This window comes from Carya illinoinensis, chromosome 16, assembly GCF_018687715.1.
Source record: "Carya illinoinensis cultivar Pawnee chromosome 16, C.illinoinensisPawnee_v1, whole genome shotgun sequence".
NCBI lineage: Eukaryota > Viridiplantae > Streptophyta > Magnoliopsida > Fagales > Juglandaceae > Carya > Carya illinoinensis.
In genome coordinates this window covers 28,701,440-28,712,881 of record NC_056767.1, presented here as the reverse complement: position 1 = coordinate 28,712,881, position 11,442 = coordinate 28,701,440, and the positions used below count along the sequence as shown (strand labels likewise).

The 11,442-nt window shown below is 36.3% G+C and overlaps 1 protein-coding gene across 3 annotated transcripts; it reads right to left on the bottom strand.

Moving 5' to 3' along the window:
- Window positions 1-1,298: 1,298 nt before the first annotated feature.
- On the bottom strand, window positions 1,299-6,656 carry LOC122299726 (disease resistance protein RUN1-like). Of its 3 annotated transcripts, XM_043110154.1 has the most exons (7): window positions 6,299-6,656; window positions 5,815-6,181; window positions 4,452-5,574; window positions 3,571-3,846; window positions 2,710-3,462; window positions 1,994-2,516; window positions 1,299-1,517 (listed from the first exon to the last, which is right to left on the bottom strand). In XM_043110154.1, the coding sequence occupies exons 1-6, from the start codon at window positions 6,309-6,311 to the stop codon at window positions 2,010-2,012; spliced, it is 3,039 nt and encodes a 1,012-aa protein (XP_042966088.1). In that variant the 5' UTR covers window positions 6,312-6,656; the 3' UTR covers window positions 1,299-1,517; window positions 1,994-2,009. The 3 variants fall into 3 exon arrangements, with proteins under 3 accessions (XP_042966088.1, XP_042966087.1, XP_042966085.1); XM_043110153.1 differs by having other exon boundaries at window positions 1,299-1,515; window positions 1,991-2,516; window positions 5,815-6,648; XM_043110151.1 differs by having other exon boundaries at window positions 5,815-6,648.
- Window positions 6,657-11,442: the final 4,786 nt, after the last annotated feature.

Here is an 11,442-nt window from a genome sequence, read left to right as displayed (position 1 = left end):
AATCACTAGGGGTGCTACCCGCATCATGCGGGGCGGGTGCACCCCTTCGGGGTGCACCCCGCCCTCGCATTTGCGGGGGATGAATATTTCATCCCGCACCCCGCCCCCGTGAGGCGGGGGCGGGGCCCCCCGCTCCGGTGCCGGGGGGGGCGGGGCGGATGGGGCCCACTTCAAGAATCCCATATTTCAATGGGCTTAAAAAAATTTTTTGTGTCTAAAAATATTATTTTTAGACCCAAATTATTATATAATTAAATCGTAAATTAAAATTTATATATATAATAATAATTTAAAGACTAATAATATAAAAATTATGTTACTAATTTTTAAATTTGTTAAACTTGTTCACAAGAATCACAAGAGAGTGAGACTTGTTCATCACAAGATTGCATATGCCATGGGCACCCTAGGCCTCATTTATATAGAACTCTAAGGCCATACAAGAGTCTTACTTGAGCAATGTGGGACTTACTGTTAATCTTGTGATGAACAAGTCTCACTCTCTTGTGATTCTTGTGAACAAGTTTAACAAATTGTAATATATTATATATATATACAATTTGTAAAATAAAAATATATATTTTTAAATATAAAATATATATTTATAAATATAAATATAAAATACGGGTCGGGGGAAAAGCGGGGCGGGGTTGAGCCCTACCCGCCCCCCGCCCCCGCTTAGTGTATTTCATGTGGGGCGGGGTCCCCCGCCCCGGCATGTGCGGTGCGGGGTACCCCGTCCGCCCATGCGGAGGCGGGGCGGACGGGGGCGGGCCCCCGCTGCCCACCCCTACTAATCACGCCAAATGCAAGCTCATATCTAAGGGAAGGATTCTCATATGATATACATGACATAGGCCATAATACTCAATAAATCAATTACTGGTCTTTAACCATTTCTATGAGCAAACTACCGAAAAATGTATGCAGATTAACCGAAGTCCTCCTCAAAAATTTAATTAAAATAGAGATCGTAGAGGCCAATCAAATCCCAATCGATACGAGATCGGCTTCATCAAATCAATACACCAAAAGAACAAAACATCAACATAAGTTTGCCAACAAAAAAAAAAATAAATAAATAAAGAAAAAAAGAGTGGGAATTCAAAGAAATTGAAAAAGAGAAAGCAAATACCTACTTCTCCTCGGATCTTTGAGAAAACCTGCAAACAAAGGAAAAAAAAGAACTGGAAAGAAACTAAAAAAGAAAATAAAGATTGAGAAAGAAGCAGCAGAGAGAAAGGGGGAGAGGGAAGAAAACAAAACTTGGCACACGCCAGTCCCACGATCGCTAAATATTGTTAAGAAATCTGATAATCTAAACATTGATGAAACAGCAAAATAAAAATAATTCGAATTATTATATTACATAATATTTTTCAAATGCATAAATCAATTGAAAATCCAAACCAAAAAATAAAAATCAAAATAAAAGAGGACAAAAATTCAAGTATCTCCATCTAACAAAGGGCACAAAGCCTGAGACTGCGAATTCCTGAGGATCACTGTGGGAGGCTGCACAATAGAGACGAGAAAAAGTTAGAAAATTTGTATCATAAGTAAAGAAATATAGATCATGATGTGATAGATTTTTAGGTTTTTATATAAATATGGTCTCATTTTAAAAATAAGTTTAATTAATAAATTTATAATATTTATAATTTAAATTACTTTTTTAATATGTATATATTTTTTTGGAAACATTTTTTTAATAATCTGAATTTTTATCAAAGAGAAGTATTTTTTAATAAATGAATTATATTGGTGAGAAAACTTGTATGTTTGGGAAGGCAGTAATTTTAATTAGATTATATTATATTAATGGTATATATATTAATTAAAATTTATATATAAATAAATAATTTTAATTATATAATATATAATGATAAGACAGTAATACTGTAATATCATGTTATTGATTTTTGAAAGTATGTAATAATTTTTTATTAAAAAATAAAACAAGAGAGATTATATTAATGGTGTAAATTACCTTTTTAATGGTGTAAATCTTAATCCTCGTCGCCATCCTCTAAATTGCCATCCATTGAATAGTATTTATCGTCATCATCATCACGCTCCCTCTTAGCATTCTCCTCGTCCTTGCGTACCAGATGGACTCCGCAACGTTTCATTGAGACTAGTGGTTCATAATATGAAGAGCAATGAAAATGAAGTTGCAGACTTCCCTTCGCTAAGGTAAAAGGCTCTAGATCGTAGAAAGCCAACCATACATGGTCTGAGCCCATTAAAGAAATTGTTCTTCTTATAGTACCCAGACATCTACCATCATTGTTGACCGCAATAAAATTAGCAACCAATTTATCACTTGAACGAGCACTGGTTTCGGTTTCCCAAACAACACATGTAAGGATTCCTTTAATCACACTAAGATTGAGGAGTTCAACTTCAATAAATACACTTGAACAACTATTAGAAATCTCCTTGCAATGGTAGAACCAATTTGGAATCTTATTTCCCGGAAATAGAAGGCCGCATGATTGGTCCCAAAAATAGTTCTGTTAAACAAGCATAATTGTTTTTAGCAATGCATATTTCTATATATAGAGAAAGCTACTCGTGTGTATGTGTGTGAGCTAGTGGCCCTTGACCCAGATGGCACCAGCCTTGGTTTCTCAGTACGAGAATCAGGGTTCAATCCCCAGCATAAGCATTGTTACTATTCGAAACGAAAAGAAAAGAGAGAGATACCTCGGGCCTTAGAATAGCTGCCACATGACTCCCAACATTTACAAGCATTTTAGAGCATCCAGACAGGTCAATCGAATGTAGTCTACTCTTGTTGCTGGTATTGAATTCGAACCTCTTTGATACTTCTGGAAAACTTTTCAATGACCTGCATCCCCTAGCATTTACCACTTCTATATTTGGGGGAAGTTCTTCGATTTTTTCAAGTTGCTTGCAATATTCCAAATTGAGTTCCCTCAATTGAACAAATCGATCCATCCATCCAAGAAGCATATCGAAAGTGCTTCCTGATAGATCTAATTTTGTCAGTGTGGAGAAGCAGTTGGTAAACTTGGAGGAATCTAATTTTGATGGGGGCAGACTGCGAAGTCTCAAATGATTTAAATATAGAAGTTTAGTGAGATTCCCAGTAGAAGGAGGCAGTTCTTTTATACCAGTGAAGCTCCATTTAATCGATGTCAAACACTTCGTTTCTGGCCCAATTTCAGGAAAGGACGCCAGGCTTTTGCAAGAGTTAACACTAAGCTCTTTAATAGATCCTGAGTTGAGGAGACTTGGAAAACTATTAAGTTTAGAGCATTCATAAATTGACAACCGGACGAGTTCATGAAGGGATCCAATAAATTGATCTACCTCAACTAATCTATTGCAAAACGAAATGTCCAATTGCTCTAAATTTGGAAGTCCCGACCTATCGGAAATTCTTGTTAGGAATTCACACTCATTGAAGATCAGAAATTTTAAATTCTGAAAGTTCTGTAAAAATATCAAACAAAAAGAAATGAAATATATCAGCTTGAGGAAAGTTTACAACATATACTTACAATGTTATTAAAAAAAAAAAAAAAAAGATAATAATGGTACCTTTCTCAATTTTTTGAGCTTGCACTTATCCATTCTTAAATCAATGAGTTTCTTTCCATTAAAGTTCGATGGAAAAGATGAACCATGATAGTTTTTAAAATGAAGCACCCTCAATTCGTTGGAGAAATAATTAGGCGGTTCTGAAAAGAGTGCATTACGATTTATGAGTACTCTGAGATTCGGCATCTTTTTGAAAGCTCCAGGACTCAAGTGTATCAAATGTATCAAATCCTCTTTAGGCAAGTCTATCAGTATGCCTTCAATTTTATCTGTTCCCTAGCAAGACAACGCATAAATTTACCAACAAAATCAAAACATAATAAAGTTGATCTTCATATTTTATCATTTGCGAGAATCATTAATTTGTTTTAATATATATATATATATATATTATATGTTTAGGTTTGGATGTTGAGATGAGAATTTTTAGTTCGAGATAAAAGTTGAAAGTCGAATAAAATATTATTTTTTAATATTATTATTATTTTGGAATTTGAAAAAATTGAATTGGTATTTTAAAAATTTAAATTGTTTATTATATTTTATATAGGAATTTTAAAAAGTTGTAATGTTGAGATAAGATGAAATGAGAATTTTAAATTTCATCTTACTTCCAAACCTACAGCGTCTATACATATTTACTAATTATTCTTACCTATTGATATACGAAAATTTCAAGATACTGACAGAAAAATTATGTCTAACTGTAACCGGCCAATTAAGGAATTCTACTTATAAACAAAATACCTCTTATGAGTGAGTGATATGTGTGGTAGATGCACTATGCATATAAATCAATGAGTGCATGGATGCATGTGTATATGTATTTCTCAGTCCATTTTTACAATTTCGAATGAAATGTACTTTTATGTAAATCTTACCTTATTTTGTTCAAGTACATAACGAACATCTTCATGAAACCACAACCTAGTGCGTTTTCCAGGATCTTTGTCTGACTCTTTACGAACAATTTCTTTGCCCATAACTTCGAGTAATTCATGCATGTTTATTGTGCCATACTCATTAATGGTTATGAGAGACTTCTCCCTTAGTATTAGGATACCATTATAGGCAAAGAAACCACAACCATCAAGTATTTTAGTAACATATTCTTCATGGTTCCCTACAAAGAAACATGCAATGTCCAAGAAAATATTCTTCTCACTTTCTTCCAAACCATCATAGCTTATTCTAAGCTTGCCTTGAATATCATCGGGAAGTCTTCTTTTGCACTTTTCTAGAGCATCTTCCCAAAATTTAATTTCTTCTCTTTTATATAAATATGACCCCAGCACCTTTAAAGCCAATGGAAGGCCCCCAGCATAACGCAAAAAATTTTCTGTGAGTTCTGCAAAACCTTGGCTAGGTTCTTCCTTTTTGAAGGCATTCCAACAAAACAGCCGACGAGCTTCATCTTGATACAATTCCTTCATCTTGTATGGTAGATGAACATTATAATTGGTTAATAAACCTTCATCTCTTGTTGTTATAATAATTAAACTACCTAAACCAAGCCAATCACCAAGCCTATCACAATCTCCAAGTAACTTTTCAACTTGGGACAATTGATCCACATCATCAAGAAGTAAAAGAACCTTTTTACTCAAAAGCATTTTTTTTATGAGACCCATTCCTTCATCTTCATTTTGAACCTTCAAACTCGAGTCTCCTAGGATCTCACGAAGAAGTGTCTCTTGCAAACGAATTAAACCCTTCCCTTGCTCTGAAGTTTCTCTCACGTCGGCAAGAAAACAACTATATTGAAACTGGCTAAGAAATGAGTTGTAGATCTCTTTAGCCAGAGTTGTTTTACCGACTCCACCAACTCCAAAGATCCCTAGTATGCGTGTAGTGTCATTCACTTCTACACTTGAAAGCTTATTACGGACGTACTGTACTCTAGACTGCATTCCAACTAGATGCTTGGAAATGTGATTTAAAGATTTAGGCATAACTACTTTAAAAACCGTTCGAACAACTTCTTGGATAAATTCAGATTCGTTCCTGGCAATGAAAAAGAAAAAAAAAAAAAAAAAAAAAAGAGTTTTTAGGCTTTTCACAACAAAGAAACAAAAGAAAATGAACTTGTACTCAAAGTTTTATATATGGCAACAAATGGCAATGATCTATTTAATTAACGTTTTTGGTTCCCTTCTCAGATTTGGTTTGCCTTGTTAAGATGTATTATTATCACATTTTTGTGTTTTTATAATAAAGGCGTAAGAGTGGGTGGAAGCAACATACCTGCCTCCTAAAGGGAACCCAGCCAAGTTGGCCACTTCTGTAAGGGCTGATTTCCACCTCTGTAACTTCGTCTCATCCTCGGTCTCATCTTTAAGCTTAGCCCATGCTTTTCCAAAACTCCCACTCTGATGTCGTACCTCTGTTGGATCTACATCGTAAAACACTGGTAGAACTATTTGTTGCTTTGTTTTTTTACAATCGATGATCATCGCCAACTCTTCCAAGCACCATCTCGATGATGCATACTTTTTTGAGAGTACTACAACTGAAATCCTTGAGCTTTCGATAGCTTCGGAAAGTGCTTGTGAGATTTCTTCCCCTCTTTGAAGCTTGTCGTCATCTCTGTATGTGTTTATGCCTCTTTGAACTAAAGCAGCATGTAGATGGGCAGTAAAATTGTTACGAGTATCCTCACCTCTAAAGCTCAAGAATACATCGTACTTACACCTATGAGTAAAAGAAGAAAGGGAAGAGGAAGAAGCACCTTGAACAGCCATCAGAGAAGTAAATTGTTTATCTATGGCGGATTACTACTGAAAGAGTACTCTCCTTAAATTGAGAATTCAGAAGTTGAAAGTTGCATTAGAAAATAGATACATGTTTGATGAAGAAAGATGATGAGAGTTTCTTGGCAATTTCTTGCGGTCCCTTTCAATGGAATAAATAATAAATTAATTAGACAAGATTCTATTCTTGGCAACTTCCAGGAAAGATGAGGAGTTTCTTGGTCACTTCCTTGCGGTACCTTTAATTGAGATAAGTAATAAATTACACAGCACTACAACAAAAGTTTCTTGGTATCTTCTTTTGAGCTAACTTTCATTTGCTTTAGGAAAAAGGATACGCGTTTGTTATAAGCAGAAAAATAAATAACACATGAAAGGTTTCTTGGTATCTTCTTTTGAGGTAACTTTCATTTGCTTCAGGAAAAGCATACGCGGCTTGAGGAAAAGCATGCATACGCGTTTGTTAAAGAATGATTAGTTTATCGGCAACTTCTTTCGGTTCCTTTTGTTGATTGACTTGACTTCTTTTTTTCACAAGAAGAATATCAGTTGAATGATTGTCTTGTGGAAAATAAGTTGTAGCATGTGGAAAATAAGCTCTAGTCTTGTGGAAAAATATGCCCTCCACTCTCTGCATCGTCTGAGTAGGAATTGGTCTAAGAGATAGCCGATCGAGTGTTTCTTTGCAATGAGATTGTGAAGTTTGGATGCATTAGGGTCTTGGATTTGAATAATTTATTATTATTTTCTAGTACTCCATCTTTTCATTAGCGAATTTGGATGAGAAGAAGCTTTGTTGAAGCTGAACCACTTCAATAGATTAAATATCTTGGAAAGATGAGGAATTTCTTGGCAACGTTTCATTGAGATAAATAATAATTAAATTGCAGATGATCCTATTTTGGCAACTTACAAGAGAGATGAGTTTCTTGACAACTTCCTCGCTGTAACTTTCACATAACAATAAATTATGCTTTAATTATAAGATTTTCAAACAGTGGATTATCCAATTCAGTAAGCAATTGAACTGGAACATAGGGTTATTTTTATGTATTAACAACAGATATCATGTTTGAGTACTGTTCTTTTCTAAGGCAGTAAAAGAGGGACCTTCTGTGGACAAACCCAGCCATTGGAGGCCCATGGACGTTGGTATATTTTGGCTTCACTCACTGCTCTGATATTTGTCCAGATGAGCTACAAACGTTTGATTAGTTGTGATTTTAATTATTGGGTGTAAACTTACTCTGCCTTGGAGTTAATTTCTCAATGCCTTTTAGAAGTCCACAGGCACTTGTCCACTTGATAAACTTCAGTCCTTTCCATAATGTGGTACAGAACTTCACTTATAGATGATATGTGATTTATAACAAAATCAAACAAACGACAAATACTCTTTGCCAAACTGTGTCTATGACTAAAGCAAGTATGCAAGGGCATTTCTTCTTAGCTCTGTGTGTCAGAATACATTTTGGATTGAACTACGGCTTGTAATCAGAAAATCTATCTACTTTTTTGTGCCAAGATAGTTACTACAACTGCTGATCATATTGGTAAAACAATGCCTTGCAGCATGACAAACTACATACGAGCAATTCTTTCTTTCTTTTCAAAACCTGCTCTATTTCCTTTACCTCTTCATCATTTTCAAAGCTCACTCTGCCGCTTGCCATTTGGTCCTTGCTCTGCCTTTGGGGTGAACTTTAATTATTTGTGTTATGTAGCTTCAAGGATGCCAGTGCATTTAACTGATTAGGCCAGAATTTCAGAGGAAGAGTCCCTTCTAGATGCTTGAATTTGAGAAAATAGACTACTCCACACACACAAGCATATGCTTGAATAATCTTGATACATTTTTTGATCTTTTGTTTATTGTCTGCATATGCTTATTACGGGAGCGAGCATACACGATAATGGCGTATAGGAAGGACCCTACAAAATAAGGCAACTTTGGGCTCTCATAAAGTCGAGTGCTGCAACTTCAGCCACTTATAATAATATTCGGAGCTGTTTTTCTAATCATTATTCTATGATTTTTGGCAACTAGTAGAGCACTCATCAAGGAGTTTGTGCTGGAATTTGTCATTAATGCAGAAGATTTGGTTTTATTGCAACAAACGATCCTCAATCTTGAAATGTTTGAATGCAGGTTTATGAGCAAGATATATATAGCCTTCTGCAATTTAATTAAATGCAGTGTGGTCCAACTGTAACCATTCTATGCAGTTAAATGCAGGATTATTCATTGTTAATGCAGAGAATATGTACACCTACAGGCTACATATATATATATATATATATATATGTATGTATGTATGTATGTATGACTCAAAGGAGTTCTTGTGGGGGGAAAAAAGACCATAAAAAACAGAGGAGCTTGTAAATACAATTTTACAGACGAGTTGCAGCCCTAGGTAGCCATACAATTTTACACTCAACTGTAAATTACTTGGATCAACAATCACTAAATATTATTAAGAAATATGAATATCTAAATATTGATGAAACAGAAAAATAAAAGTAAAACGAATTACTATTAAGCAACATTGTTGAAATGCATAATTCATGCGAAAATCCAACCAAAAAAATGAAAGAGGCACAAAACTCCAAGTAACTCCATCTAATATGTAAGTTTTCAGAATAAAGGTAAGAGATTTGAGACAAACTTTTGTTCTCATTTAAATTGCCCTACGACAAGTGTTGCTTTCCTACATATATATAATGCTATGACTCTGTCAAAAGCAGAGAATAATGTACAGCCTCCTAGCCCACGCCTGTACTGTCCACTACAAACTGTCCACTACAAGAATAATCAAGCTTGCTAAAAAGACCAAAAAAAGGACACTATAAACAAAGACTATTTACAAGTGACCAAGACACATGCAGAGGAATCTTTTATTAAAATATTCTGAGCTCATCCTGATGGCAATGCACTCGAGCTTTGATCATCATGCTTTAATACCCTCCCACAAGATGGAGAATATATGTTGGTTATTCCCATCTTGGAAAGATGTGATTTCAGCGTGTAAGAGGGCAGTGCCTTAGTGAATATGTCAGCTAGTTGAGAAGTGGTGGAAACATGATCTGTCTGTATACTGCCTTCTTGAATCTTATCCCTAATTAGGTGACAATCCACCTCTATGTGCTTAGTCCTCTCGTGGAACACTGGATTAGCTGCTATATGCAATGCAGCTTGGTTATCGCACAGTAAAACAGCAGCTTGAGGATGATCAACAAGGAGATCAACAAGTAGTTGGCGCAGCCATGTAAACTCAGCAGTAGCAGAAGCCATTGCTCTGTACTCTGCTTCTGCAGATGAACGAGAGACAATCGCTTGTTTCTTTGATTTCCAAGAAATCAATGAATTTCCCAAGAACAAGCAGTAACCAGTTATTGAGCGCCTAGTGTCTGGACATGAGGCCCAATCTGAATCACAGTAACCTCTCAATTGAAGAGGTGATGAAGCTGACAGAAAAACTCCTTGGCCTGGGGCTCCCTTTAGGTATCTAAGTACCTTGTGTGCTGCTGTAAGGTGGGAAGTAGTTGGTTCTGCCATAAACTGACTTAAAATCTGAATGGGGTAACTAATGTCCGGTCTGGTGATGGTCAAGTATAAAAGGCGACCAATTAATCTTCTGTAGATGCTAGGATCAGTTAATGTAGTACCAGAATCCTTACTTAGCTTGTGATTTTGATCCATGGGCAGCTTAAGTGGCTTGGACCCTAGAGTGCCTGAATCAGCCAGAATATCCAAGGTATATTTCCTTTGAAAAAGATGTATACCATGAGGGGATCGAGCAACTTCAATCCCAAGGAAGTATCTAAGGGGGCCCAAGTCTTTAATCTTAAATTGTTGATTTAAGAAGGCCTTAAGAGCAGCGACGGATTTTAAAGAGTTGCTTGCTACAACTATGTCATCAACAGAGACTAATAGAGCAGTAAAACAACTACCATTAACCCATGTGAACAAGCTATAATCAGACTTTGATTGTATAAAACCAAAAAGGATGAGTGAGGCAGAGAATTTCGAATACCACTGCCTTGAGGCTTGCTTCAAGCCATAAAGACTTCGAAGTAACTTGCAAACCTGGCCAGGTTTTCCTTTATCATAACCAGGAGGCTTCTTCATGTATATTTCTTCATTAAGCTCCCCATGAAGGAATGCATTATTCACATCAAATTGATGGAGATGCCACCCCTTTATAGCTGCCAATGCCAATAGAGTTCTAACTGTCACCATCTTGGCCACGGGTGAGAATGTTTCATGGTAATCAACTCCTTCCTGCTGTGTGAATCCCTTAGCAACCAGCCTAGCCTTCTTTCTTTCAATGCTGCCATCTGATCTATATTTTGTCTTGTAGACATATTTGCAGTCAATGGTGCCTTTCCCAGGTGGCAAGTCAGTAACCTCCCATGTGTCATTCAACTCTAATGCTTCAAGTTCAGCCTCCATTGCTTTACACCAGCCATGATCCTTAACAGCCTCATTATAGGTGTGTGGATCATTGTGTGATGAAATGATGACAGAAAAGGAAGAGAAGGTAGGTGACAGATTTTTATAAGAAAGAGAATTGGATAGAGGAAAGTAAGTACCTGAAGCCTTGGACCAAGACTGGTCATGTTGGAGTGAGGAGGCTTGTTGGCAGTGGAAGTCTTGTAGGTACTGGGGTGCCCTCCTTACTCTGGTTGATCTTCTGAGGTTAGTTTCATTTGGGGATTGAGATGAATCATTAGAAGTTTCTGGAGAGGTATAAGGATGGGGTGATGCAGAAGGAGATGGTGAAGGAGGAGAAGAAGTTTCAGATTCTGTCAAAGGGGAAGAAATGTTAATTGGATTGATGGGAATTTGTGGTGAAAAATAAGGATTAGCATCATCTTGTAGAGTGCCTTCTGAACCTATTAGTGGAGGTGAAACATGAATTTTTGAAAGTTGGAAAGGGAATATATGTTCATGGAAGATCACATCTCTAGAGATGAAAATTGTGTTGGCCTCAAGATCCAACAGTTTGTAACCCTTGACCCCAAAGGGGTAACTAAGAAAGATGCACCTTCTTCCACGAGGATCGAATTTCTTTCTTCCTTGAGATAGAGTGACAGCAAAACAAAGGCAGCCTAGAGTCTT

Coding starts and splice junctions, on each gene's coding strand:
- LOC122299726 (XM_043110153.1), bottom strand. CDS start 6,311: ATGGCTGTTCAAGGTGCTTCTTCCTCTTCCCTTTCTTCTTTTACTCAT. Junction 3,847..4,451: donor ATGTACTTGAACAAAATAAG/GTAAGATTTACA, acceptor TTGTCTTGCTAG/GGAACAGATAAAATTGAAGG. Junction 2,517..2,709: donor CAGCTATTCTAAGGCCCGAG/GTATCTCTCTCT, acceptor CTTGTTTAACAG/AACTATTTTTGGGACCAATC.